Source organism: Haplochromis burtoni, unplaced genomic scaffold (genome assembly GCF_018398535.1).
Source record: "Haplochromis burtoni strain Fernald_Lab_line unplaced genomic scaffold, NCSU_Asbu1 Contig_178, whole genome shotgun sequence".
Taxonomy (NCBI): Eukaryota; Metazoa; Chordata; class Actinopteri; order Cichliformes; family Cichlidae; genus Haplochromis; species Haplochromis burtoni.
Genome location: NW_024582539.1, coordinates 366,559 through 392,220, shown reverse-complemented (window position 1 = coordinate 392,220; position 25,662 = coordinate 366,559). Strand labels below are relative to the sequence as shown.

Sequence of the window (25,662 nt, the reverse complement as noted above, 5' to 3'; positions counted from 1 at the left end):
AGGATTTCTGTGCTTACTGACATTTTTCAGCGCCAAAAGGAGAAAAAGTGTGCTGATATCAATACTTGAAATTTTGGCAATTTTTTTTTTAAAGGTGTCTCCACCCTTTTTATATACGCTATATGCATGTTAGAAAGTGAGGAAAAGATTAGTCTTCTTTAAGCAACTTTGCATCATCATGAGTCAGTTGACATGCATGCTCTGTACTGGCTTTAAGTTGAACAAATGGTTAGTGCTGTCAGTGATCCCGCTCTCAGTTGGCTCAGTGACCTCCATAATCGCTCCCGTGATTATTGACAAAGTAAACCACCCTCAGCCTGCGCTGGGCAGCCAACTCCATTAAACCCCAGCAAACATTTCTCTGCAGAAACTTTCACTTTGTGTGTGTTTGTAATCTCAGCGTCCTCGTCCAGCAGGGGGCAGTCCACTCTCATACACTGACACGCACTGGGGGCATTTGGGTAGTTGAGAGTAACTGAAGACTAGAGTGCCCAATCCCTGATCCAGATGTCCGTAAATAACGCCGCGCTAATGACAGTAGCTGTCTGCGCCGGCGTCTGCTCATCACTGCTCGCGCTTTGCGAGTTTCCCCCATGCGGGCGTGCTCAGCCCATTTATTTTGGAGGGAAAATAGGCGCTCTGTGACAACAACAAAAAAAACATGCACACACTTCCCTAAACGGTTGTAGTAATATTGAGGCAAGCCACGGCGGTTTGTGCTGCCTGGTGGTCGCGTGCTACTGAAGCTGCAGGGGACTGATGTTTCTCTCAAAATGCGCGCATGAGGGTGGGGAAAAAGGGGAAGTGAAGGCACAAGCATCTGCAGCCGATTCCTCTCCCCTCTTCCCATGCCCCCCCCCCCCTTTTTTTTTTTTTCTTCTTTTTTCCTTTCTTCATGCTTGTACTCAGACAGCGGTTGATGACGCTGCAGTCGGGAGTAGGCCCTATCGCTCTCCTGCTCTTCCTCACTCACTCACTTTCTCCCTCTCTCTGCAAATGAAGGCTGAGTGTATTTATAGTCCAGCGTGTCACCCGGCAGCCAGCGAACGGGGGATTACCTCGGCCACGATGAACTAGCAGAGCCTAATTCAGAAACAGCACTCGCTCGGTGACTCACAGCCACACAAGCTGGGCTTGCCACACTGGTAATACTAAGGTATTTTACTGTGTGTGTGTGTGTGTGTGTGTGCGCGCAGTTTGTGCACATTTTTATGTGGTATTTATGATATGTAAGAAAGTCTGAATCTGCAGTTACATGCTCATTCGGACCGTTTTTTCTTTTCCATGCAAGTTGAGTGAGAAGTTCCCAAGAATGAGAGGGAATTTGCTTTTGGCTTGCAGCTGCTTCTACCATAGATTTTTAGCAGGTAAAAGTGAGGAAAATGTGGATGTAGCTCATTCATTTGAAATCAAAGTTGCCTAACAACCGGCAGTTCAGGTGCATGGAAAGTGCGGCATTTAAAATTTAAGAAAGCATGCAAAGCCCCCCTTTATGACTGTGAGAGGTGTGCATGGTATGCAAAGACGGTACTTTCTTTTTGTGTACTTATTTCCATTGTACGTCATTCTTTACTTAAGACTTCAGAGCCCATAAAAGGATGTTTAGCTCCTTTCATTCCCTGCTTTGTTTCTGCAGTTCTAGTGATTGCAGGGAAGTTTAGTAGTGAACATGAACTCTTGCATTTTTGTGGGGTGGGGGAGAAATCTGGTGTGTTTATTGTGTTGCCTTTTCTTTTGGCGAGCTGGGAGCTAGTTGAGTATTTGCATGATTCGGTGCCAGGGTGATAAGTCACACAGTAAGGAGCTTGACTTCACATTTTAAAGAACCAGTTTGAGGGCCGCAGCACCGCCGTGTTTGTGATGCTGGTGTTGCAGACATTTGCTTTTAGCTGCCACACTCAGGGAACAAATAAACTCTGTCCTAATTTTACGTTAGAGGAAATACTGCCTATATCACCTTGTTATGCAATGAGGTACAGTCAGCTCACTCAAAGGTAAATGGGTAGTAGGCTGCACACCCTCGAGAGAGTTTAATTGCAAAGGGGCGTTTCCTTTTGATGACACAAAGCACTCCTCATAATAACACCAGCAGGTAATTCTGTAACATAACATAGTTATAATAAAGTAAAGCAGTAAAGTGACCCCAAAGGCCTCAGGGCATTTTTGCGTACAGGTCGCATTCATTGCGGAAATTTTAGTTGCGTTTGTTTTGTTTTTTTTGTTTTCTTTTTACTTGTATTGCTTTGAGTTTAATTTGAGCACATTATTTATATAAATTTTTGTTGTTTCCAGTGAAAGCAGGTGTTGATCTTACTTCACTCTAGTATCTCCCAAATAGTTTATTGTAACACATTTCCCACAGAGACGTCCAGAGTCAATCACATCAACGTTTTCTCATCCTAGTAGGAGACGCAGTGACACTCAACCCATGCATTTTTAGTTCTTCAGCTGGACCAGCTGTGAATCGTCTGTCTGCAACATGCATAACAGCAGCAAGGAGAGTCTGCAGAAACGATGTGGGCATTCCTCAAAGAGACTCTGCTTTAGCTCTAGATTAACTGAATCTGACACACTGCCCTAAATCCCCTCCACCTGCTAGACTTATTAGCCTAAATAAATCACAAAAATGGACATAAAAGCATTCATCTGTAAATTAAAGTAACAGGAAATGTTAAGAATATGTTTTGCTGACAGGACACAGACTGAAATGCTGGGATGATTGCTGAGTAGCTTACTGATGTGACTACAAGGTGTAATGTTAGTTACAGTACATTAGCTTTAAGCATTTATCTTGCGTTAGCCATTGTAAACACAGGGGGTCACGGCTGACTTCACAGCAGGAATGTCAACAAAATGCTAAAGTGTGTTTAAGGATGACATGAGAATAATGTTAATACAAACTGAAACTCATTCACCTTGAGTTCTGTGAGATCTTTTGCTTTGGTGCTTTACTAAATTTTAAGCATTTTCTCATGTGGTCTGAAAAGGATGATTGCATCATTTGCAGGGCTCGCAAAATCGCTAGCCCGACGTCCCGGGGCTAGCGATTTTTCCAGTCGGGTACCAAAATCTATCTCTGCCCTGCCCGTCGGGCTATTGTAGGAAGAAAAATATATGTCAATGCTTTTGCATTCTTTCGAAATGTAGCTGGGTAATTATGTCATTGGCATCGGTGAGCCACTGTCAATATGTGACATATTGAAATCGCGTTTGAATTTGCGCTTGTTTTTTTGCTTTCACTTTGCAATCGTGCGAACTGTGTATAGAGAGCGACAGCACTGATCTGTGAGTGATGATAATTTGTGCACCAATTCCTCTGACATCGTCTTATTAATCGTTAGCTTACTATGCAAACATGACAAGTGAAATCTCCCGCAGCTTAAACATGTGAGAGGTTGATCGCGCAGAGAATCGCTGAGCTTATGTGAGTGCGTGTGTAAAAGCAGCAGGATATATATTTTAGTTCTGCTGAGCCAAATAAGACAGGTCAGGGTGAAGAAGTGACAGCCAAAGAAAAGCTTACCACAAAACGGAGAAGTTATGACAAATCAGACTATAAGGCAAAAAGAAAGTGCAGCTTTATGGTTTCATGGACAAAAGAATTTCTGTGGCTGCAATATGACGAGCTAAATAACCAGGGCTGCACATAAGTGGTCCGCAGGTGCGCATTCGCTGTCAAAAAAAAACGCGCACAAGATATGAAGTTGCAACGCGTGTTTGCATACATAAGATTTTCTGGAGGAGGACAGACATTTGTTTAGAACTCTTAAAGATGTCGAAGAAGCTCCTTTAAGCAATTACTTTGGTGTTCCTCCACCTCCAAAAAATGTCAGAAGGAGTCCGAACCACAAAAGAAGCACGTATTCTCGGAAAAGTGGTTGCAGGAGGTGAGCTGGCTTCAAACAAATGATGAACGCACAGAGATGTGGTGCGGAATGTGCCGTGAAAATCCCACTCTAGCGGACAAAAACAGTGCTTTTTATATGGACGCAAACGCGCGTTGCAACTTCTTATCTGGTGCGCGTCTTTTATTTTGACAGCGAATGCGCACATGCGGACCACTTATGTGCACCCGTGTAAATAACATAATGTTCTGCCGGGTGTGTTGTTGGTTTTCTCTCGATTTCTGAGTCGACAAGCGCCTTTGTTACTGGGACCAGTCATTTTAAGAAAGGCCCCCATTAGAACCCATGAGAAATGCAAGAAATGCATTATTGCTCAGTCTGCAATATCTTTCCCAGAACAAACACCAATTGCAAATAACATACTAAAAATAAACCTGAAAAATCTGTTTAGAACAGCTACTATGTTGCAAAGAGTGAACTACCACTGGCAAAATTTAGCAGTCTTTGCAAACTTCAAAAAGCAAATGGCCTCGATCTTGGTTCCACTTGTCTCTTACCCGTGACTTCAGTGGAAATTTCAAATTCAGGATCTGACACAGACTGATTCATGTCCTACACAGTTCTTACAAGTTCATAGAAATTTCTGTTCAATTAGAACCAAGTATTTGAGTTGATGATTGTAATTTTTATACAATGTTGTAATTTGTTTTTCAACAATTTTTTGATTAATGTTTTGTTTCCTTTACAATATTATGCTTCCTCGTGTAGTTTCTCCTATGCTTGTGGGTTCTTCTTCTTCCAATCAGTGGCTTTTTGCAGTGAGAGATTACTGTGGATGCGGTCGGCTGTATCGTCTTGTAGCTGTGTCTTTAAGGATGGTAGTACTTCAGTGTTGGCACTTTACAGTATAAACCTACTCCAACGCAACTATGAGAAGTAACTACAAACAGTGTTATTTTCTTTCATTCCTTTTAGTTTTACTGTTTGTTTGTTTTTTGTTTTTTTTATCGGGCATAGTTGCACATGTTTAACACTATCTGAAAATTCAAGAGTGGACTTTTCACCATGCAAGAGTGTGTGATTATCACAGAGTGTGTTGGGTTTTTTTTTCCTCTTTTTATTATATAAACAAATCATTGCCAGTTGTGCTCTTTCTATCTTTGCCATCACGGCTACTCTTTTGTTTTGTGTCTTCTTCTCGCCGAGCTATTTAAAGCCGTATCACTGAAGGAAATGTGTGTATGAAGAAAAGTTATTTGTTGTTTTTGTTCTCCGACTCAGAGATCCGGATTTAGAAAAAGCTGAAATTGAAAACGGTCTTTGCGTTGCCTCTGTTTCCTAAAGCTTTAGAGCTGGGATGTCAGACTGATTTTACACTGTGGCACACATCGGACCCTCTTTAATCTTATGCGGGCCGAACCAGCGTAAGCTCTCCTTTCTGTCACTGTAAAGAAGTTTAGCGACACATTTAATCCCTCAGGTATTTTTAAATATCAGAAAAAGAAGTAGAAAATGATATCTCTGCTTTTCGACATGATAAAGAAATTATACTTTGGGCTTAAAGTGTAAGAAATAAATGTGTAACATTATTGAAAAAGTTCTGTTAGCTCATTGCACAGACTGTCCTGTAATAAAAAAAATAGCAAGATTACTACTGTAGTAGTAGTAGTAATCTTTTACTACTGTAAAAGTCATACATTTCTATAGTGGATACTGAAAAAACAGGAACTTTCTGTCATTTAATTGTTGCATTACGCATTCACTTTGTAGCATGAATGGGTGGAGGCCTTTGTCAGCAGGAAAAGAAGTATAACTTATGAAAATGCAGTTAAGAGTAATAAAGTTCTCCTTCACATTTTCTAAAGCAGTCCAGTTAATCTGAAATTTTGTTTGCCCTCATTCTTAGAACAGCTTCAGCCAACAACTAACTTAAAACTCTAAAACATCGACTTCAGCCCTTCTGGGCTCTCAAAAATCTGCCCGTGTGCATTAAAAAAAAAAAACCTTGCACCTTGAAGAGGAAGTAGCTCAGATGTTTGCTTATCCTGTTTTCCCTCTCTCTCTCTCTCTTCCCGCCGCACAGATACTTGGAGAAGTATGAGAAAGTCCACCACTTTGGCGAGGATGACGAGGAAGCGCAGCCAGGGAATCCCAAAGCCTCTCTTCCAATCGGTGCAATTCCCAACTCTTATAACTACCAGCAACACATTGTATCAGGTAAAGTCCTGTCTGTGATCACTGTGTTTCTCTGTCACGTCTGTGTCACGTACAGGTGTCCAGTTTCTGCTTGCATACGTTTTCTTTCTCACTTGTTCATTTCTCTGAAGTTCATCCCGTCTGTGTCTCGGTCTCTCTCTGCCCTTTGGCTAACTCAAGCACTCAGTCCTCACACAGGCATGATTGCAGCAGCGCATCACTTCATCAGCGCTGGGTGTGTGCAACAAATGCAGAGCTGATCAGCCCTCAGGTTAAGCATATGCACAGAAATACGACTCTGCCATTTGTTTCTAGGATTTTTGTTTTCATCAGTTGAATTTATTGTGACGAATCGGAGAGCTTTGTCTCCGATAGTGTTAGATGACACACTGTGGTGTGTTACAAATTCATGTGAGCTTTTCATGTTCTGGCATCAAGCAGGCTTCATTTCCTCGTTCTGCTGTGGAGGTTAGAAACACTAATGAGCTCATGTGATACAGCCTTTTGTAAAAGGTCTAATTGTAATTTTCTAGTTTTAAACATCTGAGCCTTTAAGCATGCGTAGGACATCCTTATGTGTGTTTCTCGGCAGGCAGCTCTCCCTTCATCCACAGCCTTTGTGCTTTACACAGATGCCAGATCCACCTGCTAAGATGCAGGGTTTTTGTTTAGACTGGGTCTGTTAAGGCTCAACTATACCTCAAGTCCACCAGGATCCACTTGGGTCCGTCTGATGTAGAATTACAGTGATCGCCAGACTTAACGCAGATGACCTCGTGCCTGGTTGTTTTCCTGACTGTGGCTAATTTACATTATACTTCAACTACCCATGGCAGCAGACTTTGAATGGTAGGAATGACTGCTCAGCCATTGAATAACCAGGTGTCGACGACTGCATATAATCAAGACTTTATACTCTCTGCAGTCCAAATACTACACAGGAAACCCCCTCAGTCCTGATTCTCCTGGCAGGGTTTGCTGTAGTATATTACAGGATTTCAAACACACTGTGTTGTCTCTTTACTGCTACGTGTAGTTACTCAGTGAAGGTCTATTCTTTGCCAGGAAAAGCCAGACATTGGTGTCAGCCCAGTTCACCCCACACATAGACTTTGCTTGGCTTGGCTGCACAGGTGCGTGAACTGTTCTTAACGAGTGTATTTGGTGACTTATGTAGTTTTTGGTCCAATTGAGAGAACGGACCGGCTCGCCTGCCAGGTTGCTCTTGAGGCGTAGCTCAGTCTCAGTCTTTCAGTTACTTCTTCAGACAGTCGGCGTCTGCCTTGTTAACCTCTATCTGCAAACCTAATGACATCTACCAGCCGGTCACTGTTGATCTGTGATGGCTAATCAATTTGTTGCTGAGAAAGATGGCACGATGAGAGGCTCAAAGACTCTAAAATATGAGTGTTTTTTTTTCCTTTAGAGGTTGACTAGCGATCTAAGCATGATTGGTCTGTGTACAAGTAAAACCAAAGAGACCAATTTGCGTTATTTTAGCAGAAATCTGCATTTTGGTCTTGTGTCAGGATAACTAAAGTAAACGACCTGTGGGATAGTCGAGCCTCTCTGCTGTTGGTCCAATTCACGACTCTGCTTTATTGTACTTTTCATTTAATCCCTTTTGTTACGCAGTGACTCATTTGATTCAGTTTTCACCTTGCTAAGTGCTGCTGTGTTTGAGCTGAGCCTGCGAAGCGTGCAGTGATTTGTCTGTGCCTTTTTCATTTTCTTGGAAGTTGCTTACACACACCTAAGCGTTGACTAATTATTTTTCAAAGCCAGGCATGCAGCCACTTTCTTTACAAAAAGCAGCCCCTGAAGAGTCACATTATATTTCACACAAAATGTTTCTACGTATGCATCCAAGGCCGGCCTCTTGTCTGTTTTGTCAGGCGGCGCTCACACACACACAGTGTGAGATATCCATTAGCCTCACAACGTTGTAGAGCTGACCGCTGGGCTGCTCTCAGAGGTAATTGACTGTCCTGACAACAGTTATTGATGAAGGGAAGAGGGAAGCACTTGTTGGTTTTCCCTTTGCCTCACTTTAGATTAGAGTCTCCAGCCTTTCAGTCGCAGGCTCTTTCCTTGCTGCCCGCTGAGCTAATTGACTCCAAAACACGACCATGGAGGGGCAGAAAACACAACAAATGGTGGTGAACTTAACTGCGGCTTGTAAGGTTTTTTTTTTTTTTTTTTTTTTGTTCCCCCCCACCCACCCACCCCCCTTCCACCTTCATTCACTAGCCAAAGAACAGTTACTCCCCCATAATACTTGTTGTACAACACTTTTATTCCTGCTTTTTTTCCCCTAAAGCTTGTGATTGTAAGTATTATGTCGTATTGAGCGGTGATGATTCACTAATTCTGTGCTTGTAATACTCAAACGCTCTTGCATGCCCTTGGCTCAAACCATTAATTTTAAATCAGTTGTAATCTGTATGATGGAAGGAGAGCTCATGATGACAAAGTGTAACAGTTCTGCGTAGCTTTACGGCAACTTTTATTTTCGACGCCCACACTTTTTATGCTTGTGGTTCTCTCAGCGTGTTGTTCTCACCATTAAAGGTTGAAACAGCAGCTGTACATTCACCTAACTTTAAGCAGCACACACAGGTGGTATTAACCTGACCACCACAGAGTTAGAGCTGCAACCACCAATTTCTTCATGGCTTCATTGTTGGCTTAATTTCTCAGGTTTTGCCTATAAATACATTAGCACTTAACTTACAAATGAATTGGAAAATATTTTCATCGACACATTTGACAAGTTGTATATTTAAGAAGAAAATAGATTACAGAAGATTAATGAGTTCATCAGTTTGTTGCTCTGCTAATTGCAGCATTAAACAGCCCATGCGGTGATTTCCATGTCAGAGTCACGTCTGTTTGAGGGACTAAAGATGACAGGCATCCGGTATTCATTTGCTCGGTGCGCACAGAGATTTCTCCATATTCTCTTAAATCTTTTGATGGTATTTGCTGTAGATGATGAGATGATCAAAGGCTTTGCAATTTTATGTTAAGGAACACAAGTGTTCTACAATTTATAGACAGTTTTTTGCAGATGAGTGGAACTCTGGGTCTCTAAGATGCTCTTTTTATACCCAGGCATGTTACTAACTTGCTGCCAGTTAATCTAAATAGTTGCAAAATCTTTGTCCAGCTGCGTCTTTTTTGGATATCTTAGTTTTCTAGCCTTTTGTTGCTGCCTTAGAATTCTTCTTTTTTTCCCCATTAAATGGTAAAACATCTGTTTAAACATGTTTTCTTAGTTCTATTGTGAAAACATTTATGGGTTTATGAGCTTTTTAAGTCATTTAATTGGTTTTATTGAAAATTTTTTTACATCATTCCAACATTTTCAGAATTGGGTTTAAAGAAGCTATATGAAAATAAAGTTTTGAGCCTAAAAAGAACAGTAGAAAACGTAGAGCCTGTAAAAGTACCGTCTGTTGCCCAAATGCAAACTATGAGCTCTGTTTCCACAGACTAGGGGGCTCATGATTAAAGGGCTCTGCTTTTAGAAACTTTAGGAATCACAAGTAAGTTTTAAGTGTGAGAACTATGTGCTCTATTAGGATAATATGGAACTATGAGGCCTTTTTAAGGTGGCATGAATGTTTGCCGCCATGCACCAAACTCTTTGGTTTGATGTCTGGCCCTCAACGTTTTGGGAATCATCTTCGCAAAACTTGAAGTTGAGACTTTTGACAGGTTGCTAGCATGCTTGTAGGCTTGGCACATGGTCATCTTGGCTATATTATTTAAGAGTCGTAGTGATAAATGATAAATGTGCATTTCTTTACCTTCTTTTATGAGCTGATTTAGAATTTTTGTTTTTATTTAAACATTTTGACGCTGGTTGTAAACTCCAACATTTGAAATCACGCCATCTTTGAACATTTAACTGCTGTAAAACTGATTTAACACAACAGATTCCGATTAGACGCTGCCTTCTGATTCGCTGCTAGGCCAGTAACAATTAACAAGGCTGCTATTGGCTGGTGTTTGCAATGTGTGGCTGATTTATCAGCTGCCAGTTTCCATCATGGCAGCAAAGCTTCGGCACAAGTGGGATGGCCCTCGTGTTATCATTGCAACACTTACTGAAGCTACCATAAAATTGTTTATGAAGACCGATATTAGCGTCCCGTTGGTGTGATCATGAAACCCCTTACATACATACTTGATGGCAAGAAGGTATCTTTTATTCACAGTGACACTGATGTGTCTGCAGTGAGCGGATACTGGCTGATTTTTGTGCACTGCCTCTGGTAGATCTTTGAGAAATGAAGCCCATTTGTACCACAGGCCCTGAATTTAAATATAACTATACTGCACAGTGAGCGGTAATTATTTGACAGCTTTTCTGGAAACCTCTCACCGAGCCTCTCTTTACGCTGTTGTCTCTGAGGCGCGCGACAACTGTTAATTCATTCCTGCTCATAAAGCCTGCACCCGTCAGACGAGCCGATGTCTATCAGTCCTCTGCGCCTCTGTTCGGCGGCCGGCTCGCTGCAGGTGCTGGAGGACAAGCTCAGGCAGGCAGCTTCTGAATAGAGCTATAGCTGCTATAATGGCAGCTCAGCTGAATTACATTTGGCTTCACAAACCTTTTCAGCATGGAAATCAGATTCACTCAGCAGGACTCCCCCCTCTCTCTCTGTTATGATTGGTTTCCAAAGGCAGCAGTCTACAAAGACCCTGCACCACAGTGAAATAGCCACTGTTTGGGGGAGGGAAATGACACCTATGCACACAAAATGATGGATGGCAGAAAATCCGGCAGTAGCACAGGGAGGAATCTCAGGTCTTTGCTTACAAAATGATTGCACCTCCACACCGGAGAGCTTCTCAGTAGTAATAGTGAAATCAGGCCTTGTTTTCCCCACACAGCTAGCAGTTGGGATTACAAGTCTTTTGATTAGAAAACCTTCATCATGGAGGCTGACTGATTCACATTCAGATGCAATTAAAAGTTAAAGGGTGTTCACAAGTCGAGACCAGACACATCAGACTAATCTGAGCTAAAAACAACTTCGTGCCCATTTCGTTTGCTGAAAGTGTGCAGGCAAATGTAGTGCTCTGAGGGACCGGCTGAAGGCCGCCGCCTTCTCACTGCTCAGATTTACATGATGTTGTCATTACTTTGAAAACACTCATACAATGTGCTGTCCTGCTTCATTGTTGATCATTTAAAATCAAATAAAACTCCAAACCAACTGCAGAGTCACTGATGGCTGTTGACAGGAGGCCCATGATGAACCTTACCTGACTTTAAACCTCCTAATTAACACTTTGGCTTCTTTCACACTTGTCACCCGCTCGTGTCGTGACTACCACCGCGTCTTCTTTTATGTCACAAGTGACATTACTTCACAGCGTCGCAGCTAAATCAGAAGCTGATCTCATACTTGAACTCTGAAAAATGTCACGACACAGTCTGAACTTACCCTTTTGTAAAAATGTAGCACACGGCGTTAGTTTTTGTCAGCCATGTTCTCCATCCACCCATCCGTCATCTTAACTGCTTGTCAAAGTCAGGGTCGTGAGCTAGACAGATTGCCAATCACTATTTATCTTAACATGGCTGTCTTTGGACTGCAGGGGGAGGGTGTCATACAGGCTCCACACTGTGAGGCCACAGTGCTCACCGCTTCACTGCTGTGTGACCTGCATTGCTCACATCAGCACACAGACTTTGTACCACAAAGCTGGTGAGTTAAAGACGCTTCAGTGTAGGTGTTGAGCGCTTGTTCCCACTCTCTCCTGGAAGGGTTCAGGGCTACAGAGCACGTGTCAAAATGACTACAGCGAATAAGGCAGCTAAAGCTCCTCAGTGAGGTGAAGGCCTAGCTCCTGCCATAAGACTTTGACAGAGTAATTCATGCTTTTATTACCTCTTGGCATTCTTCATATGTTGGCTCTGATCGCTCGTTATTTTGTCGCCTGGCTGCACTAAATTGCAGCAGCTCGCGTTTTGACGGGGAGAAACGGCCGGATCACATCACACCTACGCTGGTCTCCTCACTCCGACTTCCAATCAGTTTCAGGATCCAGGATCTGTTAAGTAAGGTGGTGACACCTTAAAGAGCAAACAGCCTTATTTACTTTAGATGATTTTTTTAGTGTGTTTATTGTGACTCTGTCACTGTTATGTATAAAATATGTTTTGTATAACCTGTACAGCACTTGTATAACCTCAACTGAGTTTGTTTGCTTGAGGTTGCTATAGAAAGCAGGTATGTGACATTTCTCCCACCTCACTGATATTTAATTCTCGTTTTTTTTTTCTTCTTTTTTTTCCTCTTTTTTCCCTTCAGACTATCTCCGCCAAAGCTATGGACTGTCTACGGACTTCGTTCCACCATGTGACTACAACAAACTGGTGCTGTCTCTCCTTTCGGGCCTACCCAATGAAGTGGACTTTGCTGTTAACGTTTGCACGCTGCTTTCCAACGAGAGCAAGCACGCCATGCAGCTGGACAAGGACCCCAAACTGGTCACGTTGCTTCTGGCACACGCCGGCGTCTTCGATGACTGTACGTTCCTCAGCTCTTCACATACTGAACAGTAGCATTATAACATTTAGATAAAAAGACTGAGGTTGTTTACCTTGGTTTAGTAAAAAAGCATTTTCATTTTAATTGTGCTTCCCTAAAGAGGAGCAATTATTCTGTGGGCATGAATCTCCAAATATTTTCCCAGTTTGCCGCCTCCCCTCTCTCACCTCTTTGTTCTAGGATCAAAGGTTCTGTCTTCTTAGCAACCCCTAAATATAATTTGTCAAAGGCGAATTGAAGAAGAAGGGAAAAGAGAGAGATAATACCATGCTAAGCCCATCCCTCTGTGTCTTTGCAGCGCTAGGCAGCTTCTCTGGGGTGTTTGGGACGGACTGGAAGGAGAAAACCTCCCGAGACTTCGTCAGGGTAAGTTCTACATTTTTAATTAATTTTTTTACAAAAAGTCTAATGTTCTCCGACCTTTTCCTGCTAAATGTGCGCTGCTTATACTGAGAAGCCACAGAGCACGTGTGACTCTGTACAGTGTGAAGATTGGCAGGAATCCAGCACTTAATCCTGACAAAGAGATTTCTCTGAGGCATCTTTAAGACAGAATGGAGGTCAAATGACTTTGATCTCAGTCGATTTAAGAGGCATGCATAAAAGTCGAGTCAGGACAGACAAATAATGCACTGTAGGATTTAATTTTGCCTCAGTCATACAGGCTTTACTTTGGCTCCAAGTCACGAGGTCACAGTGAGGTCAAAGATACTTTGTATCCAGTTGGAAGGCTGACCTCAAATCAACCATACATCTACAAGTTGTTCTGAATTTACTGAAGACTTGTTTTTATTTATTTTGAAACTGTACAGTCTTATGCAAAAGTCTTGAGCCAGGTTGTTTTTGTAATATTTCAATCATACACAAGACTGGCAGCAGGTCTTGTGTCAGATTACAGCTTCACGGTGAGCTGATCTGATCTATGCCACTGACAATGTTTACTAGCATAAATCATGAGAGCTGTATGGTCATTTTTCTTTCTTGCACTTTTATAAAGTTCAAGTTTGTTTTGCAACCACAGAGGTCACCCTCTTTTTAAAGTTGTTCCTCAAGTAAGTCTAACTGACTTACTCATACCCCAGCTTAGTTTTTTTTATGCTCACGCTGTGGTAGCTGCAGATTTATTAGGGCTGTTCGAGGCAGTCTGACCATCCCAAAAACCCACTGCTGCTGAATTTGGATCCAGCTGAATTATTAGCTGAATTTGGAGCGCACAGCTTAGAGCTTCTATTTGTTCACAGTTCTGGAAAGAGGTGGTGGAGGACGCTGAAGTCAGGGAGCTGATCTGGGACAAGAACAACCCAGCACAAGGTAAATGCACACTTATACAGTACACGTGTCCCTCCTTTGAGCACCCCTCCCATTCATACACTATGTGCTTATACCCTCACCCGCTGTAAGTTGTTCCTGTTCTCTCTGCAGATGGTACGTCGTGCGCGGAGCGCTGGCAGAGCCTCTTCCACCCTCCGCGGACCGCGGGCATCAGCGACATGGAGGCCCAGCGGGTGCTGCAGATTGCCGTCATCCTGCGTAACCTCTCCTTCGAGGAGGCCAACGTCAAGCTGCTGGCGGCCAACCGAACGTGCCTGCGCTTCCTTTTGCTCTGCGCCCACTGTAACCTCATCTCACTCCGACAGCTCGGACTGGACACTTTGGGCAACGTGGCTGCCGAGGTAGGTGTGGGTTTGTGATGGTACAATGTGCTAAAAATAGCTTCACGTGGAGGTACCCTTTCCCGTGTTAGGGATATGTGTCAGATCAGTGAAGTAGTTAAGCTGAACACGAAATGAAGGAAATTTGCTTTCAAATGTAGGTCACTGTGACACACCGAGTTGTCATTTCTTACCCAAAATACTTCAGTGGAGCTTGAGAACAGCAAGTTGAGTTGATGTTAGTGTGATGGCGTCCTTCAGTGCAGTTCATGTGTTAGCTAAACCCCTCCCCTCTGCAGCGATTGTCCAGTCATAACAGCAGCATCTGTGGCCAGCAGATCTGTGGAGCTGTGGGTTTCGCCTCATTGAAGTGGCACATGTTAGGCTGTAGTAAAAGCAGTGCTCTATATTTGATTTGTGTAGGTGTTGTTGGTTTTTTTTTTTCCTTGTAGCCTTACCAAAACACAGCAGCAAAAATATATACACTCAGTTCAATCTGCAATTTCTCTCTTAAACTGCCAGTGTGGCATGCAAGAAATGTGTGACGGGTGTATTAGTTAGCCACATATTTAAAGTCTGGGATCATTTCCAGCTAAGTGATTTCATGTTTTGACCTTACTAGAAGCAAGGATTACTTCCATGCATGCTATCCTTATTATCTGAAACTTTGCCCGTGGTTAATGAGTGTCCACTGCTGTAGCAGTGTATATATACTCACCAGCCACTTTATTAAGTACACCTGTTCACATGCTTACTGACACAGCTATTTAATCAGCCAATAACATAGTAGCAACTCATTTAAGCATTCAGGCATGTTTAAGATGACCTGCTTTAAAACCAAGCGTCAGAATAGTGAAGGAAGGTGAATTTTTTGTATTATTATTTTTGGTTGATGGTGCCAGACAGGCGTTTGAGTATTTCAGAGACTGCTGATGGACTGTAAACTAATAGGAAGGCTCATCAACTCACTACAACCAAAGTATGAAAAACAGCGTCTCTGAAAGCTCGACACGTCGAACCTTGAAGCAGATGAGCTACAGAAGCCACTCTTGTTAGCAAAGAACAGGAAACCGAGGCTATAGTTCACAGTGACTCAAATCATCTCAAACTGGATTCTTCAATATGACAATGAGTTCACTGCACTCAAATAGGTTTCCACAGCCACAAGATCCAGTACAGTGATTTTGGCCTGTGTTTCCAGCACCTTGCTGAAAATGATTAAGTCAGTTCTGAAGCAATAGGAGGTCCCACCCGGTACCCCCTAATAATAAAACGCCCTGTGAGTGTATAAATGACAAAAAATAAAGAATACCAGAGTAGCTTAACCGCTGCCAGCTCCTGGACTTCAGCAGTGGAAATCAGCAGTGACTGTTGTCGAACTTTCACTTGCTGAACAGGCTAACATGCTTATATTCTTCCAAAATCAGATGGATTAATGATTAAATTAGTTCCTGTTCATAAATATGCGGACATATCTACTAGATTCATTAGAAGACACGTGGTGTATCAGCTGTAGCTGTAGGTTTCCAGGAGAAACGACAACAGATGGTGTATCAGCATCATTTCCACACTGTTGGCCTTTCAGCATAACATTTACATATTTATTAGACCGGGGTGAATTCTCATATTTTTTTTATCGGCTTTAGACAAATACTGAAGACTCAACATGCAGAAATATTTCAAATTGAGTTGTGTGAATGGAAGCAGTGAGCATCACAGCCTGGCCACTGGCCACGGCCTGTTTCCTTTTAAACTGACTGTTTATTGGTATAAAAAACATGTCCGTGTGGCCCATATTTAGTGGAAACTGTGTGCCTCACAGAGACAGTTGAGCTTTTGATGTCATTACTTGAGTCATGGGTTTTAGATGCGATACTGCAAGAATATAAATATAAACATTTTCAAACACCTTCTCTTTCCTAATATGTTATACTCAACACATCGTGGCTGCCATCATGGAATTCATGTGTCCTTGTACTTTTTTTTTTTTCCTTTTTTAAATTACAGTAACTTTGTGCTTTGATTTGATTGAGTGCACTTAATATTTGAATGTTGGCTCTCCTGTCTCCTCCTATGCTCTCAGCACGGCGGGGCAGCGAGTCCACTGTAAAACGTCTTTAATGAATGTTGCAGGTCTTGCCAGCTGACTTGCTGGAGTGATGGTGGCACCGTTGTATAAATCTTGTCTGACTTCTTGTAGCTCCAGCTGGATCCCGTTGACTTTCGGACGACACATCTGATCTTTCACACGATCACTAAATGCTTGATGTCCAGGGACAGGTTTCTCAAAATGAGAGGTGGGTGTTTGCTACTTGAGTTTCTGCCTCTAGCAAAGTATTTTTGTGTACAAAGGATCTTGGGTTAATTAACTGCGTGTGTGTTTTGTGCGTCTTTTAGCCATGGAGATCCTGGGTAACCTCAGCAAAGTGGAGGACAATGGTGTGCTAATCTGTGAGTACGTGGACCAGGACTCATACAGGGAGGTCATGTTGCTCCTCACCCTGCCGGACCTCATGCTCCTCATGGCCTCCTTGGAGGTGCTATACCTGCTGGCACAGCTCGGAGAGATCCCATGCAGCAAGATCGCCTTCGTTGACCACAGCATAGGTACAAATCGACCGTTACCTCGTGCTTTATAACTCATGGAGGCCACTTGTGTTAATGTCTGCTTCCCAATTTGTCACGCTAGCCTGACTGTTAAAGAAGGCTCATTTCCAGCTCTAAAATATATTAATGGATGTAATAAAGGAGGACATGCAGAGGGTTGGTGTGACAGATGAGGATGCTGGGGATGGTGTCAGATGGAGGCAACCTCTAAAGGGAGCAGCCAAAAGAAGGAGGACTTGTACTAAAGTAGCTGTTCATGAATCACAGTTCATTATTTAATCTTTTTTTCCCCCCCCCATGTTCTTTCTTCTGCTCAGACTTGTTGGTTCGGTTAGTATCTGTAGACCTTCATACGTTTGGACCTGACGCCCTAACAGCGGTGCGGTTGATTGAGCATCAGGCGAACGCCGACCAGGCAGCTGAGGTCCGACCACAGCTGGTCGAGCAGGTACCCGCGGCCGTGCAGGGAGCTCCAGCACCAGGTGAGCAGTGGTCTGACACAGCTGAATGGCTTAATACAGTCACACCCGGAAGTGAGAGGGGAGATTTAAAAAGAGCTTGTTTTGCTTTGATTTGCATTCAGTGGTGTGATGTAGAGCAAACAGATGGAAATGGTGAAGATGCTGAGTGTGGCCACCTGATCTGGAGCTGTCAGTTAGTTCACCTGGTCTTAGGCTGTCAGTCATACATCAGCGTTCTGGGTCCAACTTAATATTTATGCCAGCTGCATCATCCAGGGAAAAAGTGCAGATACAGGTCGTTACTGTACAGCTTGTAAGAGTCTGTAAACAACAAGCAGACTTTGAGACAGGACAGTCAAGAGGTCCGCTGGACACACACAGAGGAGATGGTGGAGGGGTTTCCTGTTTGAACTTGATGAAGAGCTGTGAGAGATCATGCAGACCTCTGCAAACATGAGTAATTACATCTGTGTATAGCAGTGTTTCACAGAGAGGACACAAGCCTCTTTGATGTTTTTTTTTTTTTTATACTTTTTAAAGAGGAATGGTTTAGTTTTTCTCCTGCTTACTCGTGAAGTCTTTCCACATTTTCCTCTTATTGTTTTCTGATGTTTACCCATCTCAAAGCAGTTAGCTTGTTTCTTAGTAGATGTTATGGTAAATGGAATGGTTCTTGTATAGAGTGTTTGTACTCTGATGGATGAATCCGGGGCAGTTAAGGGGTTCAGTATTTTGCCCTTAGTTCAGCACGCAGCCTGTACGAGCAGGGATCAAACCACGGATCTGATTGGCACATCAGATCCGTAACCTCATTGGGTTTTGCATTGATCCTCTATAGTGTCTGCAAACTACTGAGAAGCCATGTGCTGCTGGCAACAAAGACTGACGTAGCAGTAAACACCATGCTTGCTGAAGAACAGCTGTTGTATCGCTATTGGCCTTTTTCAAAATCTTCACACAAGATATTTTTAGACGGCATCAAAACTTTTAACAGCTGGAATTTAAGTCAATACAATTGGTATGCCTATATCATTGCCTTGTATCATTTTCATCTGATACTTAGGGGTCGAGATGGAAGAGGAGTTTTTATGCAAAAAGAGCATAGAAAGGCGTCTAGATAATGCAAATGCCCTCAAAGCACCACCACTAAATCCACCAGAGATTACTCTGTCGTTGGTGTGCTGTACAGATAGAGGGTATCGGATAATTCCTCAGAACTGTGAGCTGTACGTGTGAGTTACTGGAGTGCAGCTTCACCAGCACGAACCCAACAGGAAACCAAACAGAAGTCTGTTTGCATCATTTTACATCAGGTTTTACACAATGAGTACTCAAAGCAGGCCTGCAGATTTCTCCATGGCAGAGGGGGCACAGTTTAAAAAAAAACAACAACTCAAGAAGCTATTGTAAAATGTTTTTGAGCTTTTTCTGTGTGTCTGTGGTGAAACCAGTGCATTGAAGCAGACAGAAAAATACAAACTTTAAGTAAAACAAACATGCAACACTTCAGAAAGTCACTGATTTATCTAAAAATAAATGCGGGGTTGCGTTTTTACCACACGCGTCTGTGTGTCAGGAAAAAGGCAGTGCACATGTAAAACAACTGCAACAACTCCTCAGAGGGGGGGGTGGGTGTGTGTGTGTGTGTGTGTGTGAGTGAGAGTGTGTGTGTGAGTGAGAGTGTGTGTGTGTGTGAGTGAGAGTGTGTGAGAGTGTGTGTGAGAGTGTGTGTGAGTGTGTGAGAGTGTGTGTGTGAGTGTGAGAGTGTGTGAGAGTGTGTGTGAGTGTGAGAGTGTGTGTGAGTGTGTGTGTGTGTGTGTGTGAGAGAGAGAAACCCTTCTAACCTTGGCAGTGTCATTCCTAAGTTGTACTCTGCAGGCCTGCTACTGCAAAGTTATCACTTTGCTGCCATCTAGTGGTTCGCCTGGGTAGCACTACCTTCTTGAAATCGAGTCTGTGCATATTTTCCTTTTGCTTTGCAGTGCAGTTTGTAGCATTAAATCAGTTTCTAATGTAAATGGGTTTTTCCATTTTTATCTTCTCAGTAACAAGAGTTTCAGTTCAATCCTCTCAACCTCCGCCTGGCATTGTTGAACTGGACGGGGAGAAGTTTACACTGCAGTGGTGAGATGAATGTATTCCTAGTCGTGCACAGTCTTAATTTGAATAAAGGAAAAACAGAGTTTAGTGCGAGGAAGGAGCTGCTGTGTCTCCCTGCTTTAAACCCTCTCCGTCGATGCTCTCTGCTTCTTCCAAACAGGCTAAATGCACACTTTGAGACGAACCCAGAGGGCTCCGTGTCTCGATCTGAAATGTACTCAGAGTACCTGGCCACATGCAGTAAAATGGGCCGCAGCAACATCTTGAACTCCACCGGCTTTCTCAAATGCCTGCGGTCAGTCCTGATTCCTCCTCCTGTCTGATCCTTTCTATGTTGCTCCAGTGTAAAACACCACTTAATGTCTGTGTTCTGAACAGAGATGAGCCACAACAGATTCTCTAAAGTTTTCTCATTTTATAGAGCAACTTTAATAAATCAGTTTAAGTAATAATTACATGCATCCTCCAGCTTTGTAGGACACAAGTTTCTTGAAGGTTTGAAGGGCCAGAAAATGTGAAAATTGTATGCTTTAAATGTCTGATTTAGTCAAATATGGATGTGTAGATACACAAATCAAGTATTAGAATTCTATGGGTGTCTTTACTCCTGCCACCACAGTACTGTGTTCCCCAACCACACGATGCGGAGGCAAGAAGAGCCAAAGGCCAACGGGCAAGTTCAGATCCTCCTGGTGGGGCTAAGGCGGCGGTCGATCCCCCTGCCCATCCAGCTGTACTACCAGCAGCCTCAGCAGCAGCAACAGCCGGTTCCAGCAGCAGCAGCATCGGCGCCGCCACCTCCAGCAGCCCGACACGATGCACCTGGAGACCCTCAGGCCCCACCCCCAGGTAAAGCTATAACAGTGAATCACTTTCACATAAAAGCTACACATAAAGCTGTACACAGAGCCAGCTTTTGCTTTCTCACTTTACATGCTGACCTTATGATTTGTTTGCCTGTGGCTCAGACTTGATGGGATTCAGAGAGGGGAAAAAATAGAAAAAGGTTTTGGTCAACAACTCAGAAAACATCTAAATGTCATAGGAGCTATAACACACACCAGAATAGTGATAGTGCAGAGGTGGATGCTGGCGGGGTTGTAGAGAGCAGAGCTGGTACCGCTGGGACTGAGATGGCTGAACTAATTACAAAAGCAAATATATTGAGGAAACGATCAAAGGAAAAGAAGTTACTTGGAGGAGCTGGCTAGTGAAATTGAGAGAGTGCAGCTTTGCTGCGTCAGGTCATGAAATGAACAGTGAAGACATTATTTAGAGCTAGTCTTTTACACTCTTGCTGATAACTATTGTAACGTGTCAGTCTGTTTCTTTAACTGTTTGCCTGATCCACATCCAGCTTGGCAGATTTATTGAGGGCCTGCATTAGCGCAATGCTAACTTTGAGGCTGTTTGGATGAGCAGCTCTCATCTTTTGGCTAAAAGTTGATTTGTAAGCAGTGTGTCTGCTGCTCTACTGATGCATTCCCAACGTTCTGTTTGACTGAGTTGTATTTTATTTCATTTTATTTATTTATTTATTTTTCCTTCCCACTGTTGCCAAGCGCTTGCCCAAAAGTGGTCGTCTGATTGTTTTCTCCGTATGACTCATTTGACGCTAAATGAATAACGGATTTAACTGATTTGAATTACATTCGTAGCGTAGAGTCTTATATCTAAGTTTGAAGTCTTTACACTAACTTAAACTTACTTCGAGCTTTAACCCAAGAACCAGGATGATCCTGAAACGAGCCTTGTGAGGGTTGTAAAAAAAAAAAAAACCCTGACATTTAATCATTTTAATTGTGTAACACTCAAACTGGTTTTCTAAAGATAGCTGGACATATTTTTCTGCCTTGTAATTCTTATTTGTCAGTGGTTTGTGCTAACTAAACACTTGCATCACTGTTCTTTGTGTAAGTGCTTCTTGAGAATGCTGCAACTCACAAACTGCCTGTTTTGAACTGGCCCTAGCAAAATGACACACACATGGTGTGTGTGTGTGTGTGTGTGTGTGTGAGAGTGTGTGTGTGTGTGTGTGTGTGTGTGAGAGAGTGTGAGAGAGTGTGTGTGATATGCATTTAGGACATGTCTTTTAAGTTGTCCCTGAACAGGCACTGCTGTTTTCTCTTTGCAGGTGCAAAACCTGCACAAATGACCAAAACTACACTTTCCAATTTTGTTTTAAGGATTTTGTTGAAATTGTGGGGCGCTTCTGAACATCAGACACTACAGCTGGTGCTGAATGGGGAAACTTTAATCACAAAATATGGCTTACGGGGTGATTAATCAAACGAAGATGTGTGTTGAACAGAAATGTCTTCCTTGCATTAATTGGAGGTCATGGGAGGCAGTTTATTTACTGATTTATACTGTAATTAAATAGGACACGAGTTTCACCCTGTTCCTCAATGTTTTTGTATTTCTCTGTTCATTTGTTACCAGGCTTACCTCCTGGGCCCCAGTTCGTCCGGCCTCCAGGCCCCAGCCTCAACCCCGGTGTTTCCACCCCATCCATGGCCTCCACAGCACAGGAACCTCCTACCGCAAGCCACCCGACTGTTCCCCGACACCCGGTGCCCCCGCAGGTGCCTCCACAGATGCCACCAAATCCTCTGGCAGCACTGCAGCCACAGCAGGTCCGGCCTGGTCCAGTGGTCCAGGTTCCAACATCAGCACCGGCCACCCAGAATCACGCCCCTCAAAGCCCCGCCCCTCCAGGAGCGGCCCAGCAACAACAGCAGCAGCAACACTCCCCCATGCTCCCCACTGGGGCACCTGTCACGCTATTTCAGCAGGTACCACAGGGCCACATCCTCACCGCCAGGGTACAAGGCGTGACTCAGCACCCACCCCTGCCTCAAACACCTCCTCTGTCTGGGCCTCAGGGTGGAGCTCCCCAGGTAGAACCTCAGTGTGCTGCTGCAGCTGCATCCACACCCGCCTCTTCCATCCAGGTGGGAGCTGCTCAGGGGTTGAGTATTACAAGCGTGCCCAATTCCCAGGGGTCACGAGTCACATTTCAGAATATCGCCCCCAAACCAGCTCCAAACCAGTCAGGTGGACCAGCAGCTACGATAGCTACTCCCAACCAGCAGCCTCAGCAGCAAGCGCAGAGTGTAGTAATAGTCAGTCCCAACCCCCAGCAAAGCCCAGCCTACACCCCTGCCATCCACCAGATTGTTCTCGCCAACCCCTCTGCCATCCCTGGCACCCAAACTATCCAGCTAGCAGGGCAACCCGGGGCTTCTTCCAATCCATGCCCACCTCCCACCTCTCACTCCAACACCCAGGTCCAGCCCAGTCAAACTGTCAGCCACGCACTGTCCATGAAACGGCTTCAGCAGCAGCAACAGCATCAACAGCAGCACCAACAACAGCCACCTCTCCAGCTTATTTCCCAGCCTCCTTCCTCTCAGCCTACCTCCACTGAGTCCAGCTTGATCAAACAGCTACTGCTTCCAAAGCGGGGACCTTCTACTCCAGGAGGAAAGCTAATCCTACCTGCTCCACAGGTGCCCCCTCCCAACAACACGATAACCCCCAGTTCACCGGTCATCTATCAGACAGGCTACACCACCCAAAATCCTTCGTCTCAACCTCAGCAGCTCAATGTTCAGCTAGTTCCAGGTCAGCTTCCAGCTGCTGGAGCTCCGGGCCTCCAGACGGTTCAGCTTTTGCCAGGCCAGCTTATTTCTGCAAGCAGTTCAGGGGGAGCTACTATCATTCAGGGCCCTGCCCCTCCTGGACAAGTCACATTCACCGTGGTCCCCAACACTGGCTTCACCACTTCTACTGCTGCTGTTGCTGCTGTCAGCCAGGGAGCTGTGGCCCCAGGCGTCCCTCCTCCTCTATTCTCGACTGGAACTGTGCCCCAACATGCCCCGGCAGCTCCTCCACCTCCACCGCCGCCCCCACCGCCACCGCCACTGCCAGCTCCACTCAGAGGAGACAAAATCATTTGTCAAAAGGAGGAGGAGGCCAAAGACGCCACAGGGCTGCACGTCCATGAGAGGAAGATAGAGGTGATGGAGAACTCCTCGTTGGCAGAAGGAGACGCCTCCAAGGGCAAAACCAGTAACGGTGACGTTGCGGGAGGTGCCAAGCTGCTAAATGGTCGGAAGTGCATGGAGTCGAATCTACCTCCATACCACTCAGGGAACAGCCAGGGAGCACTCAATGGCCCCGCTACGGAGAGTCACCCTGCTAACGGGAAGCAGGCTCTCTCTCCAGGCCCAAACACCCCTCCCGAGGGAATCCCCGACCCCAAAAAGACTCTTGTCAATGGGGTGTGTGACTTTGATCGGAGTGACAGTGGCGGCAACTTTAACAAAAACATTCCAAATCACATCGCTTCCAAACAGTACTGGGGGAATGGGGAGGTGGGCCCCTCTGAGAAAGCCAACAGCTCAGATCCCCCTCTTCCTAGTCCTCCTCCACCGCAGCAGGACACTGCCAAAGCCCAGCAGGCTGAGCGCCTGGCCAACGGACCCCAGGCAATAGGCAACAGGCCCCCCTCGGAATTAACCAACGGACCTTTGGGGCCGGCCCATGCTGCGCCTGTGCTAAGACAGCAACTGCTCCCCAATTCATCTCTCCCTCCTTCTGTTACTGTTACCTCCCAGAGTCTTGCAGGCTCTCCTACTAATGGGGTGGCCCCCGAGGCTCGAGGCCTCAAGAGGCCGGCCGAGAACGAGGACCGCAGCGCAACAATGGCGTCCTCGGGGATCCCCAACAAAGTGGGAGTGCGCATCATCACCATCAGCGACCCCAACAACGCCGGCAGCAGTGCCACGATGGTGGCGGTGCCAGCAGGAACAGACCCAAGCACAGTAGCCAAAGTAGCAATAGAGAACGCCACTCAGCAGAGGAACTGCTCACCCACACAGGCAGCTGGCACAGCGGTGAGTCACTTGTAGGGTTAGTGTCGCCACAAACCGCTTTTATCCACGCCGTCTTCTCGTAGTGTGACTGTGTTAGGTCTGCCACAAAAATGTGTCTTGATTTTTCTGTCACGCTAAGTAAATACTAAAGCATTTGTATCAGCAAGTCTTGTCAGTAGCTTGTCTTTTGTTAAATCCTGTGTCAGCTTCACTTAAAAGTTACATTTACTCTTTCAAATCTCCTGCTCCAAAACATGGTACAGATGGGCAGAGAAAGTGACTGGAAGAACATTTGCTTTTTATTCTGCATTGCTTTCTTTCTTGCCAAATACATGATACCAGATGCCTCTGCTGGATGACAAATGAGCCTGAAATGCATGAAATTATGTTTGTTCTTGATCTCTGTGACTGTGAAGTACTATAAGACGCTTCAATGACTGTCATGTAAAACATTGTAGGGCGATGTGACCAAAATCTCATATCCCGCTATAAGACATCTATCATCCCGATAACGACATAAATTGATTGATTGATTGATCGATCATACTTTATTCATCCCGAGGGAAATTGGGTTGAGGCTGCCAGCCGTGCCAGCGCCATCTTTAACATTTTCTGTAAATTCTGTGAATCTCGGGCAGCTCGACTTGCGTGAAGTGTTTCCAACTGGGCGTCCTTTATCTAGAGTCGAGTGTTTTTAACTGATGCATGAAACGATACATTTTAGACATAAGTTGTAACGGCTGCCGTTTTCTTTGAGTATTTATTACACAGCGTGCTGCGGGGAAATGTTCTGTTCTAACGTTTGAGTCTAAGGTTTATTTTTTAGCACCTGACGGCTGTTTTTTGCCGTAAATACTCTGCATACTCTTTCACATGATTCAGTTTATTCTGAAAAGTCTCAACAGGATCTTGAGCTTTACGTAGAAGGTTTACGTGGAAAATAAACAAGCGGACACGTGATGGTTTTACCGTCATTGTTGCTAACGACAACGCATAAAAACAGGCACTTGTCCGTCCGTATTATATTGGTCATATTAAAATATAAGAGAAAGAGAGAACTCTAAGAAATTAATATAGCCACTACTGTGACCATCAAAAAGATGAAAAAATATTGCTGTAAACAGTTTATTTTGCGACACCACGAAACAAACGATAGCGTAAAATTAAACGATAGATGTTTTTATATCGTCATCCGATATATATCGTTATATCAAACAGCCCTAGAACACTGTAAAAAGGTTCCCTCGTTATGTTCTTGCTAGTAGCTTAAGATTTTTTTTTTAATTTATTTATTTTTTTTAAGTTGGCGCTGTAACTGTATGTATACAATTTGAGTGCACATTACATTAGGA

The 25,662-nt window shown here is 44.2% G+C and overlaps 1 protein-coding gene across 2 annotated transcripts in view; it reads left to right on the top strand.

The window, feature by feature from the left end:
- Positions 1 to 25,662, top strand: part of arid2 (AT rich interactive domain 2 (ARID, RFX-like)) — a 42,154-nt gene that overhangs the window by 12,760 nt on the left and 3,732 nt on the right. For both annotated transcript variants that reach the window (XM_014340274.2, XM_042225653.1), the window contains 12 exons: positions 5,929 to 6,062; positions 12,371 to 12,589; positions 12,909 to 12,976; positions 13,852 to 13,921; positions 14,033 to 14,283; positions 16,463 to 16,559; positions 16,660 to 16,869; positions 17,187 to 17,351; positions 19,376 to 19,454; positions 19,591 to 19,725; positions 20,050 to 20,279; positions 21,873 to 24,331. In XM_014340274.2, coding sequence (XP_014195760.1) covers positions 5,929 to 6,062; positions 12,371 to 12,589; positions 12,909 to 12,976; positions 13,852 to 13,921; positions 14,033 to 14,283; positions 16,463 to 16,559; positions 16,660 to 16,869; positions 17,187 to 17,351; positions 19,376 to 19,454; positions 19,591 to 19,725; positions 20,050 to 20,279; positions 21,873 to 24,331 — 4,117 coding nt within the window. The remainder of the gene's footprint in view (positions 1 to 5,928; positions 6,063 to 12,370; positions 12,590 to 12,908; positions 12,977 to 13,851; positions 13,922 to 14,032; positions 14,284 to 16,462; positions 16,560 to 16,659; positions 16,870 to 17,186; positions 17,352 to 19,375; positions 19,455 to 19,590; positions 19,726 to 20,049; positions 20,280 to 21,872; positions 24,332 to 25,662) is intronic.